Source organism: Hemitrygon akajei, chromosome 18 (genome assembly GCF_048418815.1).
Source record: "Hemitrygon akajei chromosome 18, sHemAka1.3, whole genome shotgun sequence".
NCBI lineage: Eukaryota > Metazoa > Chordata > Chondrichthyes > Myliobatiformes > Dasyatidae > Hemitrygon > Hemitrygon akajei.
The window spans coordinates 11,236,985-11,251,617 of NC_133141.1; the positions used below are offsets into that span (position 1 = coordinate 11,236,985).

Sequence of the window (14,633 nt, forward strand, 5' to 3'; positions counted from 1 at the left end):
ATGAAGAGTTTTTGAAAGTGAGTCCATAGGTTGTGGAACATTTCAATGATGGGGTGAGTGAAATGATCCCCTCTGGTTTCAAGAGCCTGGAGTTTGAGGGCTAATAACTGTTCCTGAACCTTGTGAGAGTCCTGAGGCTCCTGTACCTTCTCCCTGATAACAGCAAAGAATAATTCCAGTCCTTTACTTATTTCAACCTGTTCTCTCAAAATCATCATCTTGTTCCCAATTCTACTATCATCCATCTAAACCAGAGATTCCCCAACCTTTTTTATGCTAATGAGCCTTACCATTAACTGAGAACCCCTGATGCATACTGAGGTATCCAATTAACCTAAAAACCAGTACATATTTGGCACTTGAAGGAGGAAACTTCAACACCAGGAGAAACCTCTATAATCTCAGGAAGAACGTGCAAACTCCACACAGGTTGGGGTCTATCTCGGGTGCCAGGAGCTGAGAGGCACATCTGACTCATAGATAAATGTTGTTAAAGAAAATGACAATCATATTGAACTAAGGAGTGTGATGGAGGTAGTTTGCTGCCACTATCACTCATGGCCTAATGTCCGAGGTTTCCCAAACCTTTTTATGCCATGGACCAATACCATTAGGCAAGGGTTGGAAACCCCTGGCCTGTGATCCCATACCCATGTGGCTGAGTATAAGGAACAGAAGCAGTCAGTTCCTCAAATGTGTTCCACAATTTAGTGGTCATCATTGACATGGTCTTTCCCTCAATACAATGTTGCTGTCCTCTCACCGTATCCCTTGACTTTGTAGAAATGCTCATAATTTCCTTGAGTCTATTCACTGTCTTCATCTCCCCTTTTTGGGTGTGTAAATTCAGAAATCCACAACCTGCTGAGAAGATTCCTCCTCCTCTTTCCTAAATCAAGTGACGCCCCCCCCCAAACTATTATTAGTACTATTGACTTCCCCTCCCCCAATTAGGGAAAATAGCCATGCAACATTCCCCAATTACCTTTCTTATTTCTGTGCTTCTGTAAGTATAAATTCAACTTTCACATATCAATCCTTTCATCCTTGAGTCAACCTGGTGACCCTTCTCTGCACTGCCTCCAATGCAAGTACTGTATATCTTTTAACATGTTTGCCAAAGCTGTGCATAGGATTCCAGATGCAATCTCATCAGCATTCTGTAAAGCGGAATCAAAATTTCACCACTTTTAAATTCCAGGCCCCTTACAATAAAGGCCTACATTCCAAAAGCCTTCTCAATTCTTGCTTGCTGTCCTCTTGTACTTGCTTGATGATCCCCAGATGCCCTTGTATTGTGACATTTTGTAGTCTCACTCCATTTAAATTTGCATTTAACACTTTCTTCAAAAATGGGTTCCCTCTATTTCAGACATATCACTGTCTCTGCCATCTTGTTCACTTAATTTGTCCATCCAGAGTTTTCTGGTCTCTTTCTGAGCTCAGCTTGTTAGTCAACCTATCGTTTACCATCAGTAAATTTGGCCACACTCCTTTGCGTTATTACTATTGGTTGCATACAGTTGAGAGTCAAAGGCACATGTTTATGGCATCACCCCCCTTGTAATAGATTAAGAGCTCAATGTCTCATTTATTCTCCATGTCAATATATAACCTTATTTCCAATGACACCCATATCCTGTGAATGAGTTTTAAAAATAAATTGAATTGTCAAAGTGGAAATTCTTCTCACAACTCCTGATGTGGGACTATGTTGTCACTGTGCCTTGGCAAACACATTCACTGGCGCTCTGGGTCCCGGATTAAAGGGCTGCAAGTACTTCCACATTTCAAATGGCCAAAATCAGATGCATTATCACTCATTTAAGACTTGAACTTGTTGCTTTGCAGCAGCAGCACAGTGCGACCACAATTATTAAAGATTGCAGAAATCTGCACCACCTCCTCGATGATAGTAATGCAGAGGGATGTGACGCAGATGGTGAAACTCCTTTGTGATGGACTCTGCCTTCTCGAGGCACCGCTTCTTCTGTGAAGGGTTGTGCCTGTGATGAAGCTGAGTCTAGAACCCTCTGCAGCCTCTTGCAATCTATTGCTCCAGACCAGTCTGTGATGTAATTAGGCAGAATGCTCACCATTCTACAACTGAAGAAGTCTAAGTCTTTTGTGATGTATTGTATCTTGACAAATGCCTAACAAATTAGAGCCATTGGTGTGCCTTTACATCAATATGTTGGGCCCTGGAGCTTGGTCTAAAGTGAGAGCAGCTCGGTGTTGAAGTGTTCTACTACAACCACCAGCTGCAGCCTCTCTGATTAGTCCCAAAATTACTGATGGATTCTAGGATACAGCAGTTCCCTCTGGGATATCAGCCAAGCATCGTTTGATGTGAGATGGTAGAAGCCAGGCTTCAGGATATGTGGGGCTGATATCAGCAACAGGCTCTGAATAGTGGTTTGACAGAGAATTGGGCTATCTTCTCTTCTGCCTGCACAAGTTCAATGGGTCTGATATAAACCAGCTTCTGTGTGCAAATGGAATGCATCTGCATTCTCCCAGGCTTGTGTAGTATCACAGCATTTCCCAGTGGTCCTGGTGACTGAGCTCTATTTACATAATTGGTATTTGAAATAGTATTTTTAATAAATATTATTGACTTAATGTGTCTATTCATATGTTGGAAATGTTGTATAATTTTTGTTCAAACAAATAATTATTTTGCATTGCTTCTGCTCTCAGAAGCATCTATCCAGTTTGTGATCAGTGTTATTCAGTGATAGACATGCCAACCAGGTATCAGTTATTCCTTTTATGCACTTTTGTAATTTCTAGTAATTTTTGTCTTTGCACTGTACCACTACTGCAAAAAAAATCCCATATGGCAATCATAAATCTGATTGTAATTCTATAGTATCAAGTCTGTAGCTAACCAAACAGGCCCCCACCTCCCAGGCTGTACAATAGCTGACCTGTACCCACCAGTGAAGAATTCTACTGTACAGACCTGTGAATTCCATGGTACACTGTAAAAGATGTCCTTTTCAAGGATGAAGTTGTACAGTAGCATGCCCATACCTGCCAGTGAAGCTGAGGAATAGCTCTCATAATTTAAGGGGACAAAATAGGAAGGCTGCTGTATCTCAGAAGATTAGCAGTTCAAATTGTTGTGGTTGGAGAAATTGGATGGATCAAAATAGCATTTGGGCTCCCTTATCAGCAACTGCACAATTGGAAAATGTTTTAATCAGGACCTTGATAAGATACAATTAACAGGCCTGTCTTCATATTTCTAGAAGTTGATCAGTTTTGACAGCTAAGCTTGCATAGACCTTAGTATGTAAAGTTCCAAGGATGTTTTTATTTTCTAAGACAATGCCCACCCTGCTAGAATCCAATGAGAGAGAAAAGAGGGGGGGAGGACCTGTCAGCCTGTCAATAGGTTTCTCTCTGAATCTTGTTTAAATTTGATGACTCCTTGTTCCGGCAAATACAGCATCATTCTGTTTGATCAGTCTGAATAGAGTAGTTTGCCTTCATTAGAATCAATGAACTGTATGTACTGTTGACAGAGAAGGGAGACCTTCCTTGCTAATGGAGATCAAAGTCCCTATACAATAGTTCTCTACTGTAAAGTTCAGCGTGCAATCCTTCCTCAATTTTTGCTGTGCTGTGCACTAATTCATTTCCTATACCCAATTACCACTCTCTGTTATATATTCCTCCCTATCCTTTTGTGGACTTTTATTGGATGCCCTTGGAAATCTTGGTTCTCATCTGCTAGTTCCTGCTTCTAACTCACGAGTATCAATAAAAAAGACAATGATATTTCAAAATTTCTGTTTCATGCATCTGTCTATGTAATGTTTTAAGTGCCCTCTTTCCTGACCCTGACATTTAGCTAACTGGTCAGAAGTCCCATTTCTCCTTTATTAAATACTGATTTTGACCTTTCCAAAATCTAGTAACTTTTGGAAGACCATTTGCTATTTCTCCAGCACCCTGCTTTAAAGCCTGAGGGTACAAGGCATCAGATGGGCTTTCAGTCCCATTAGTTTCACTGGTAATTTTACTAAGAATTAAATTCCTTGTTCACATTAGACCACCAGTATTTACAGTGCATTGTCTTTTACTACTTGCAGCCCGTAATGCCGCTGGGGTTTAGAGCAGCAGTGAAGGTCATCCATCTCTGTCGGTGTTCAGGGTTTCCTTCGTCACGTCAGCAGCTTCCTCTCGGTTTCACCACTGTCAGCTATGCAAGTCCCGGGTGGAGACTCAGGAATACCGTCACACACAGGTGTAGGAGTATTGTTCATTGCTGTGTCTGAAGCAATTTTGTTGTGACCAGTCAGGGTTGTTAGCCCTGAGCTGAGCCACTGAACCTGGAGGACTGGCGGGCCACTCTTAGTCTGGCTTCTACCCTTTGACCTGTTTGGCGTGGGTGACCCTACCAAGAGCCAAAGCAACAAGCCCTGACTTCGGCCAGCATAGCTCTCTGGGTCATTGAGGCACGCAAGCCTCCAAACCACGACTGTGGTTGTGGTCCTCTTGGAGAGTGTCTGAGATAAAAACATTTTTATCTGTATTTCATTATTCCATCTCTCAGAGACGATCGTTACTTTAGTTTTTAACATTAGTGTCTCCTGTCTAAGTATGTTACACTGGTGGATCAGATGTAACCCCATTGTATCCTGTGGAATAAAAGCAGAAAATGCTGAAGGAATTCATTTGTCCGTAACACTGTGGAGGAATATTTCTTGCTATATATTGTTACAGAGATATTTGCAAAGTACTGATGGGTTCTGATCCATTACTGCATATATTTGGAGTTTTACCCAATATTATGCAACAGCAACTTGGAGCCCATCCGTGCTGTGTAATTCTCTGTAATAATGATAAATATCAGGGTTAACAATGTGGCAGTCATTTCCCCACAACTGGCTCCTGGTTAATTGTGATGTCTGCAATCCAGGCAGCATTTCAATGTTTTGCAGTGACAGGCTTCTACCCACCAGTCTCTGATCCCCAGTGTGATCCACTGATGGCCTGCAGCCAATTCTGCATTGCAGTATTTAGTGATACACCTGTACCCACCTTCAGTGCTGAGTTCCAGTGTGTGTAGAGGCCAACCTTCCTCATTTCTCCTCTGAGCAATCTTATCATCTGTGCGTTAGTTGATTTGTGCTGCACTGCATCTGAGCCAAGTATGTCTTTGTTAGCAAACTGCACACAGTATTTCGGATCTTCCCAGCCATGTCAAACAGAATTTGACTTTGGACCAGCATGGTAGCGTAGTGGTTAGCACGATGCTCCACAGTACTGGCGACCTGGGTTCAATTCCCACCGCTGTCTGTAAGGAGTTTGTACATTCTTGACTGGGTGTTTTTTTATAGACCACCCAGTAGTAACAGGAACATCAAGGAGCAGATAGGGAGACAGATTCTGGAAAGGTGTAATAATAACAGGGCTGTCATGGTGGGAGATTTTAATTTCCCAAATATTGATTGGTATCTCCCTAGATCAAGGGGTTTAGATGGGGTGGAGTTTGTTAGGTGTGTTCAGGAAGGTTTCTTGACACAATATGTAGATAAGCCTACAAGAGGAGAGGCTGTACTTGATCTGGTATTGGGAAATGAACCTGGTCAGGTGTCAGGTCTCTCAGTGGGAGAGCATTTTGGAGATAGTGATCACAATTCTATCTCCTTCACCATAGCATTGGAGAGGGATAGGAACAGACAAGTTAGGAAAGCATTTAATTGCAGTAAGGAGAAATATGAAGCTATCAGACAGGAACTTGGAAGGATAAATTGGGAACAGATGTTCTCAGGGAAATGTACGGCAGAAATCTGGCAAAACATTTTCAGGGGATATTTGTGTGGCGTTCTGCATAGGTACATTCCAATGAGACTGGGGAAGGATGGTAGGGTACAGGAACCGTGGTGTACAAAGGCTGTTGAAAATCTAGTCAAGAAGAAAAGAAAAGCTTATGAAAGGTTCAAAAATCTAGGTAGTGATCGAGATCTAGAAGATTATAAAGCTAGCAGGAAGGAGTTTAAGAATGAAACTAGGAGATCCAGAAGGGGCCATGAACAGGCCTTGGCGAGCAGGATTAAGGAAAATCCCATGGCATTCTACAAGTATGTGAAGAGCAAGAGGATAAGATGTGAGAGAATAGGACCAATCAAGTGTGACATTGGAAAAGTGTGTATGGAACCGGAGGAAATAGCAGAGGTGCTTAATGAGTACTGTGTTTCAGTATTCACTACGGAAAAGGATCTTGGCAATTGTAGAGGTTCCGGAGGATTGAAGGGTTGCAGATGTTCCCTTATTCAAGAAAGGGAGTAGACATAGCCCAGGAAATTATAGACCAGTGAGTCTTACATCAGTGGTTGGTAAGTTGATGGAGAAGATCCTGAGAGGCAGGATTTATGAACATTTGGAGAGGCATAATATGATTAGGAATAGTCAGCATGGCTTTGTCAAAAGCAGGTTGTGCCTTACTAGCCTGACTGAATTTTTTGAGGATGTGACTAAACATGCTGATGAAGGTAGAGCAGTAGACGTAGTGTATATGGATTTCAGCAAGGCATTTGATAAGGTACCCCATGCAAGGTTTATTGAGAAAGTAAGGAGGCATGGGATCCAAGGGGACCTTGCTTTGTGGATCCAGAACTGGCTTGCCCACAGAAGGCAAAGAGTGGTTGTAGATGGGTCATATTCTGCATGGAGGTGGGTGATCAGTGGTGTGCCTCAGGGATCTGTTCTGGGACTCCTTCTCTTCATGATTTTTATAAATGACCTGGATGAGGAAGTGGAGGGATGGGTTAGTAAATCTGCTGATGACACAAAGGTTGGGGGTGTTGTGGATAGTGTGGAGGGCTGTCAGAGGTTACAGCAGGACAGTGATAGGATGCAAAACTGGACTGAGACATGGCAGATGGAGTTCAACCCAGATGAGGTGGTTCATTTTGGTGGGTCAAATATGATGGCAGAATATAGTATTAATGGTAAGATTCTTGGCAGTGTGGAGGATCAGAGGGATCTTGGGGTCTGAGTCCATAGGGCATACAAAGTTGCTGCACAAGTTGACTCTGTGGTTAAGAAAGCATACAGTGCATTGGCCTTCATCAACCATGGGATTGAGTTCAAGAGCCGAGAGGTAATGTTGCAGCTATATAGGACCCTGGTCAGGCCCCACTTGGAGTACTGTGCTCAGTTCTGGCTGCCTCACTACAGGAAGGATGTGGAAACTATAGAAAGGATGCAGAGAAGATTTACAAGGATGTTGCCTGGATTGGGAAGCATGCCTTATGAGAATAGGTTGAGTGAACTTGGCCTTTTCTCCTTGGAGCGACGGAGGATGAGAGGTGACCCGATAGAAGTGTACAAGATGATGAGAGGCATTGATCGTGTGGATAGTTAGAGGCCCAGGGCTGAAATGGCTAACACGAGAGGGCACAGTTTTAAGGTACTTGGAAGTAGGTACAGAGGAGATGTCAGGGCTAAGTTTTTTACGCAGAGAGTGTTGAGTGCATGGAATGGGCTGCTGGCGACGGTGGTGGAGGTGGATACAATAGGGTCTTTTAAGTGACTCCTGGATTGGTACATGGAGCTTAGAAAAATAGAGGGCTATGAGTAACCCTAGGTAATTTCTAAAGTAAGTACATGTTTGGCACAGCATCGTAGGCTGAAGGGCCTGTATTTTGCTGTAGGGTTTCTATGTTTCTATTCTCCCCATGACTGCATGGGTTTCCTCCCACAGTTTAAAGACTTACCAGTTGGTGGGTTAATTGGTCATTGTGAATAGTCCCATGATGAGGCTAGGGTTAAATCAGGTTGCTGGAAAGGCCAGAAGGACCTGTTCTGCGCTGTATCTCAATAAGTAAAAGTAAATAAAATCATAGACTTTGCCGAAGTTACAAGCTCTATTTTTAGTGGTATGCAGTTTGAATCCCATACCCACCAGGGCTGCACACCTGTTATACGGTAACAGCTTTAAGTTAGAACATCTACTAAAAACAGAGCTTGTGACCTTGGATGTCAACAGGATAGAATCCCCCAGATGTAGCTTAGTCACACCTAATCCCACTGCCAGATACTGTCATCTGTGGAATCATTGGCAAAGCCATGATTTAAAACCCCTTTCCCACCACCTAGAACTGCTAAAGTGCAAGTTGTGAGCCCAGATCCACAAATTCCAATATTTTGGCCACGAAAAGTGAGGGGAACAAATATTATCTCAAGTGGAAGTAGAATGTGACTTGAGGAAAGATATTACTGATGGTAATTTCATGACCTCCCATCTCGCAGAGTTCGGTAGTTTAACAGTTACTGATCCTACACACTGCAGCCATAGTCAGCTTCTGGTGAGGCAAGTAAATGTTCTAGGTGCTGATCCTGGATGTTATTGAGTTGTTTTGTTGCTGTGGGAGTTACATACATTCTGGCAAAGCAATGTATTCCTAATGCGCATTGTAGGTTGTGGAATAGCTTTGTAGTATGGAAAGGTGAGTCACTTGCCAAAGGATACACAGCACGTGACCCGCTCTTGAGTTATCAGTACCCCATTTATTAGTGACAGGCCCCTATCTGCTGGCACAGCAAGATGGTATGTAGATGTGTCCATGTTGTGACCCCACACTAATTATTAAACAGCAACCTCTTTCTCAAGGTATCAGCTGGCACTGAGGTCACTAGAATATTTACACGCTAATTATTGCTATCTGGGATGACAAAGCATTTCATCCAGTTTAAGTAAACTGATATAATGAAGGAAAACATTTCAAAGCTAGAACAACAATTATTCAAGGTGTGGCAAAGTTATTGGGAGGCTCCTAGTGCAGGAGGGGTGGTACTTACTTCTGGTTGCCCCTCTGGTCTTCTCTGCTGAAACACTGTTTGCCATTCACTGTACTGAGCGTCTCTGAGCAAAAGTGCTATATCTGCCTCTTATCCATAGAGCATGGATACAGACCGTTTGTCCCAACCAGCCCATTCTGAGCATGTTGTCCACCCAACTAGTTCCAATTTCCTGTGCTCAGCTCATATCCCTGTAAGCCACACTATCCATATATCTATCTGAGCACTTCTTAAATAACACCATGGTACTTGGCTCAACCACTTTCTCTAGCAGTTTGTTGCATATGCATACCACCCTGTGTGGGGAGGGAAAAAGTTGTCCTTTAGGTCCCTTTTAAGGTGCGAGTGGAAAGATTTTAACCTAATGCCCTCTAGTTTAGGTCTCCCCTACCCTGGGAAAAGACTGTTACTGTCCACCTCATCAATGCATCATAATTTTAAACATTTCTGTCAGGACACTCTTCATTCTTTGATGTTCCAAGCCAATGAAAACCTAGCCTGTCTGACCTCTCCCTATAACTCAAGTCCTCTAGTCTAGGCAATATCATCAAGTGTTTTCTGCACTCTTTTCAGCTTTGACACATCTTTGCTATAACGTGGTGACCTAAACTGTAGACAGTACTCTAAACTATGTCCTTCTATTCCTAGGTTCCTTGGATAGGACCTCAGACAGTCAGGATGCACAACCACTCCTCCCTCACCATCATCCTCAACACGGGTGCCCCCCAGGGCTGTGTGCTGAGCCCTTGCTGTACACTCTGCTCACACACAACTGCATGGCTGAACACACACTAAGTTCACTGATGACACGACAGTGGTGGGGCTCATCACCAACGATGATGAGACAGCATACAGATAGGAAATGGAAGTCTCCTATGGTGAGGGAGTCACTATAAGACCAGAGGGCTCAGACTCAGAATAGAGGGACATCCGTTTAGAACAGAGACGAGGAAGAATTTCTTTAGCTGGAGGATGATGAATCTGTGGCATGGTTGTGGAGGCCAAGTCATTGAGTACATTTAAAGTGGAAGTTGATAGGTTGTTGATTGTAAGGATGCCAAAATTTGTGGGCAAAAGGCAGCAGAATGGGGTTGAGGGATAATAAATCAGGCATGATGGAATGGAGGAGCAGACTCTGAGCCAAATGGCCCAATTCTGCTCCTGTGTTTTGTGGTTTTATGTACTGGCCTTCCATCAATCGGGATTGAGTTCAAGAGCTGTGGAATAATGTCGCAGCTCTATAATACTCTGATTAGAACACACTTGGAGTATTGTGTTCAGTTCTGGTTGCCCCATTATAGGAAGAATTTGGAAGCTTTAGAGAGGATGCGGAGATTTGCTAGGATGCTGCCTGGATTAAAGGACGTGGTCTTGTGTGGAACGTTTGTGTGAGCTTTCCTGTATGGAGCAAAGGAGGATGAGAGTTGACTTGATAGAGATTTATTCGAGGCATTGATGGAGTGGACAGCCAATGCCTTTTTTTCCCCAGGGTGGCAATGGCTAGTACAATAGGACGTCCTTTTAAGGTGAGTGGAGGTAAGTATAGGGATGACGGGTAAGTGTTTAACAATGGTGGTTGCTGGTAAGCACTGCTGTGGGTGGTGGTTGAGGTTGATACATTAGGGACATTTAAATAACTCTTAGGCACATGAGGAGAAAAATAGAGGGTTATGGGCTGTGGAGGAGGGATCATGGAGTAGGTTTATATTGGTAGGCACAACATCATGGGCTGAAGGGCCTGTACTGTTCTGTTCTATGTTAAACTAGCAACAAAAATCATATGCACAGCTCGTGACATTCATAACCCCAGTTATTCACTGTGTTTACCAAGTTGCCTGTATTCTGCTGTGCTTATGAAATTAAGATATAAATAAAAGTTTATCAGAAAAGGGCATGACGGTGGTGTAAAAGGTTTTGTGCTGTGTGTGTTCATGAACTTTTAAAATTCAGGTGGCTTGCTGCTGACCTTTGTTTCATCTGTGCATCAATTTAGTCTCCAAGGATACAAGCATCACGTTCCTGTGGCACCTTTCGCAATCTCCTGATGACACCTACATGCTAGAGGAGCTAAGAACTTCAGTAGCGTAATCATTGTAAGGTAGAAATTGGAGTTAATTTGCCCTCAGTGACCTGGCAGTGCCAGGGCTGCAGAATCACTGCAGTCCCTTGAGTGAGCCTTGGTCTCACGACCTCCCGACTCAAGTGCAGCTTGCTGACCCTCAGCAGACAAAGTTTCTGTTGTTAGTCCTTCATGAGATGCAGGCATTGCTGACAAGGTTGCCGTCCATTGTCCTTGGGTCGCCTCCTTGAATTGCTTCCGTGCTGCTGTTGACCGCATTCCCAATTTGCCGTTGGGGAGGGAGTTTCAGGTTTTATACCCAGCTAGAATGATGTTTATAAGTCAAGGTGGTATGCAGTTTGAAGGGGAACCTGCAGGTGGTGTTGCTCCCCTGCCTTCACCTTGGTAGTAGTCACAGGGTTGGGAGGTGAAGCTTGGGGTGAGTGACTGCAGAGCATTTTGTGACCTCTGCACGGGTGATCACTGCTAGCTGGCAGGCTGATGGCAATTATACTAAATAAGAAAGTGTACCAAAATACCCTTTGAAAATGGGCACAATCTTTGATTTCTGCATTTAAGGAAAGGAAGATACAGCAGTTCCTTCCCAAGGCTCAGCTGACGGGCTGTAGTTGGTGATGGCAGATACCTCCAGAGCTGTTGGTGCTAAACGAAGTGGTATTAGGTGGGGCAGTTCTGGGTGTTCTGGGCTGTTGCCCCGGGGCTGAAAAATAGGTCAGTTGGCGCAACTTTGGGGGGAATCCCATCCCTGGGTACATTAGGGTGGCATTATGAATGCAGGGTTGGGGTGAGTTGTGATTTTCCCTGAGTTTGAATAGTTCACAGATGCACACTGCTTGGGCTCACTTGTGCCAACACAACCACTTAAAGCCATGTCCATAAGACCATAATATAGGAGCAGGATTGGGCCATTTTGCCCATCGAGTCTTGTCCGCCATTTCATCATGGCTGATCCAATTTTCCTCTCAGTTCCAAACCCCTGCCTTCTCCCTTTGACCCTTCAAACCCTGACTAATAAGAATCTATCAACCTCTGCCTTAAATTTACGCAAAGACTTGGCCTCCACAGCTGCCCGTGGCAACAAATTCCGCAGATTCACCACTCTCGATAAAGAAAATCCTCCTCATCTCGATTCTAAAAGGACACCTCTCTATTCTGAGGCTGTCCCCTCTGGTCTTAGATTCTCCCACAATAGGAAGCATCCTCTCCACATCCACTCTATCAAGGCTTTTCACCATTTAATCGGTTTCAATTAGGTCACCCCTCATTCTTCTGAATTCTAGCAAATACAGTCGCAGAGCCATCAAAGACTCTTCATATTACAAGCTATTCAATCCTGGAATCAGTTTTGTGAAGATCTTTGAACCCTCTCTAGTTTCAGCACATCCTTTCAAAGGGTCCAAAACTACTCACAATATTCCAAGTGAGGCCTCACCAGTGCTTTATAAAGTCTCAACATTACATCCTTGCTTTTATATTCTAGTCCTCTTGAAATGAATGCTAACATCACATTTGCCTTCCTCACCACAGGCTCAACCTGCAAATTAACCTTTAGGGAAACCTGCACAAGTCCCTTTGCACCTTTTTTTTTGTATTTTCTCTCCATTTAGAAAGTAGTCAACCCTTTCCTTTCTTCTACCAAAGTGTGTACACTTCCCAACACTGTATTCCATTTGCTACTTTTTGCCCATTCTTGTAATGTAAGTCTTTCTGCAACCTGCCTATTTCCTCAAAACTACCTGTCCCTCCACTTATCTTCGTATCGTCTGCAAACTTTACAACAAAACCATCAATTCCATCATCTAAATTATTGATGTATAACATAAAAAGAATTGGTCCCAATGAAGACCCCTGTGGAACATCACTGGTCACCAGCAGCTAACCAGAAAAGGCTCCCTTCATTCCCACTCTTTGCATCCTGTCAATCAGCCACTGCTTTGTCCACGCTAGAATTTTTCCAGTAATACCATGGGCTTGTAGCTTGTTAAGCAGCCTCATGTGGCACCTTGTCAAAGACCTTCTGAAAATCCAAGTACTGTACATAAGATCAACTGATTCTGCTTTGTCTATCCTGCTTGTTATATCTTAAAAGAATTCCAACAGATTTGTCGAGCAATATTTTCCCTTGAGGAAACCATGCTGACTGCCGCCTATTTTACCACATGCCTCAAAGTACCCTGAGACCTCATCCTTAACAATCAACTCCAACATCTTCCTAACCACTGAGGTCAGACTAACTAGCCAATGGCTTCCCTCCTTGAAGAGTGCAGCGACATTTGCTATTTTCACAATCTTCCGGAATCATTCCAGAATCTAATGCCTCTACAATTTCTTCAGCCCCTCTTTCAGAACACTGTAGTGTGCACCATCTGGTTCAGGTGACTTGTCTACCTTCAGACCTTTCAGTTTCCCAAGAACCATCTTGCTAGTTATGGTAACTTCACACACTTCCTGACCCCTGACACCTGGAACTTCCACCATACTGCTAGTGTCTTCCACGGTGAAGACTGATGCAAAATACTTACTCAGTTCATCCACTATTTCATTGTCCCCCATTACTACCTCTCCAGCATCATTTTCCCACATCAGATATCCACTCTCGCCTCTCTTTTACACTTTGTGTATCTGAAGAAACTTTTGGTATCCTCTTTAATATTATTGGCTAGCTTTCGTATTCCATCTTTATCTAAATTACTTTTTTTAGTTCCCTTCTGTTGCTTCCCAATCCTCTAATTTCCCACTAATTTTTCCTCTGTTATAATTCCTCCCTTTGACGTTTATGTTGGCTTTGACTTCTCTTGTTAGCCATGGTTGTGTCATCTTTCCCTTAGAAAATTTTTTCCTCTTTAGGATGTATCTATCCTGTGCCTTCCGAATTGCTTGCAGAAATTCCAGCCATTGCTGCTCTGTCATCATCCCTGCCAGTGTTCTTTTCCAGTCAATTCTGGCCAACTCCTCTCTCATGCCTCTGTAATTCCCTTTACTCCACTGTAATACTGATATATCTGACTTTAGCTTCTCCTTTTCAAATTTCAGGGTGAATTCGGTCATGTTATGATCACTTTCTCCTAATGGTTCTTTTACCTTAAGCTCCCTAAACAATTCCTGTTCACTGCACAACACCCAATCCAGAATAGCTGATCCCATTGCGGGTTCAACCATGAGTTGCTCTAAAAAGCCAGCTAGTAGGTACTCTAGAAATCCCCCCTTTGGGAAAATCAGGTTGGTGCAGGATTCCAAATCTACCTGCATATTGAAATTCCCCATAACTATTGTAATATTGCCCTTTTGGCATGCGTTTTCTATCTCCCGTTGTAATTTGTAGACCACATCCTTACTACTCTTTAAGGGTCCGTATACTGTGTGTATTCAAATATATTACCTTCAGTCCTGTATTCACCCTTTTCAATTTTGTCCACCTTTTGCATTGCAACTCAATCCTGTTGACTGCAATTCTGCCCTATCAACACCCTATCCTCACTACACATTGCTTCTGTTTGTAAACCAACTACCTAGTGCTATCAATCTGGTTCCCATTCCCCTTCCAAATTTGTTTAAACCCTCCTGAACAACTCCAGTAAACCTGCCCACAAGGATATTGGACCCCATCGCTTTTGCACAGGTGGTACCTTCCCCAGAAGAGATCCCAATGATCCACAAATCTGAACCCCTGCCCGCTGCACCATTTCCTCAGCCACACATTCACCTGTCATATCATTCTATTCTTGCCCTCAATGGC

At 43.3% G+C, this 14,633-nt stretch overlaps 1 protein-coding gene across 7 annotated transcripts in view; it reads left to right on the plus strand.

Annotated features, from left to right (window-relative positions):
* Positions 1–14,633, plus strand: part of kcnh6a (potassium voltage-gated channel, subfamily H (eag-related), member 6a) — a 165,143-nt gene that overhangs the window by 2,596 nt on the left and 147,914 nt on the right. Inside the window, exon 2 of one of the 7 annotated variants that reach the window (XM_073070781.1) lies at positions 4,101–4,255. The exons of the other annotated variants lie outside the window; for them this stretch is intronic. Within the exon in view, the coding sequence (XP_072926882.1) occupies positions 4,213–4,255 (43 nt within the window). The 5' untranslated portion in view covers positions 4,101–4,212. The remainder of the gene's footprint in view (positions 1–4,100; positions 4,256–14,633) is intronic. 7 annotated transcript variants of the gene reach the window in all.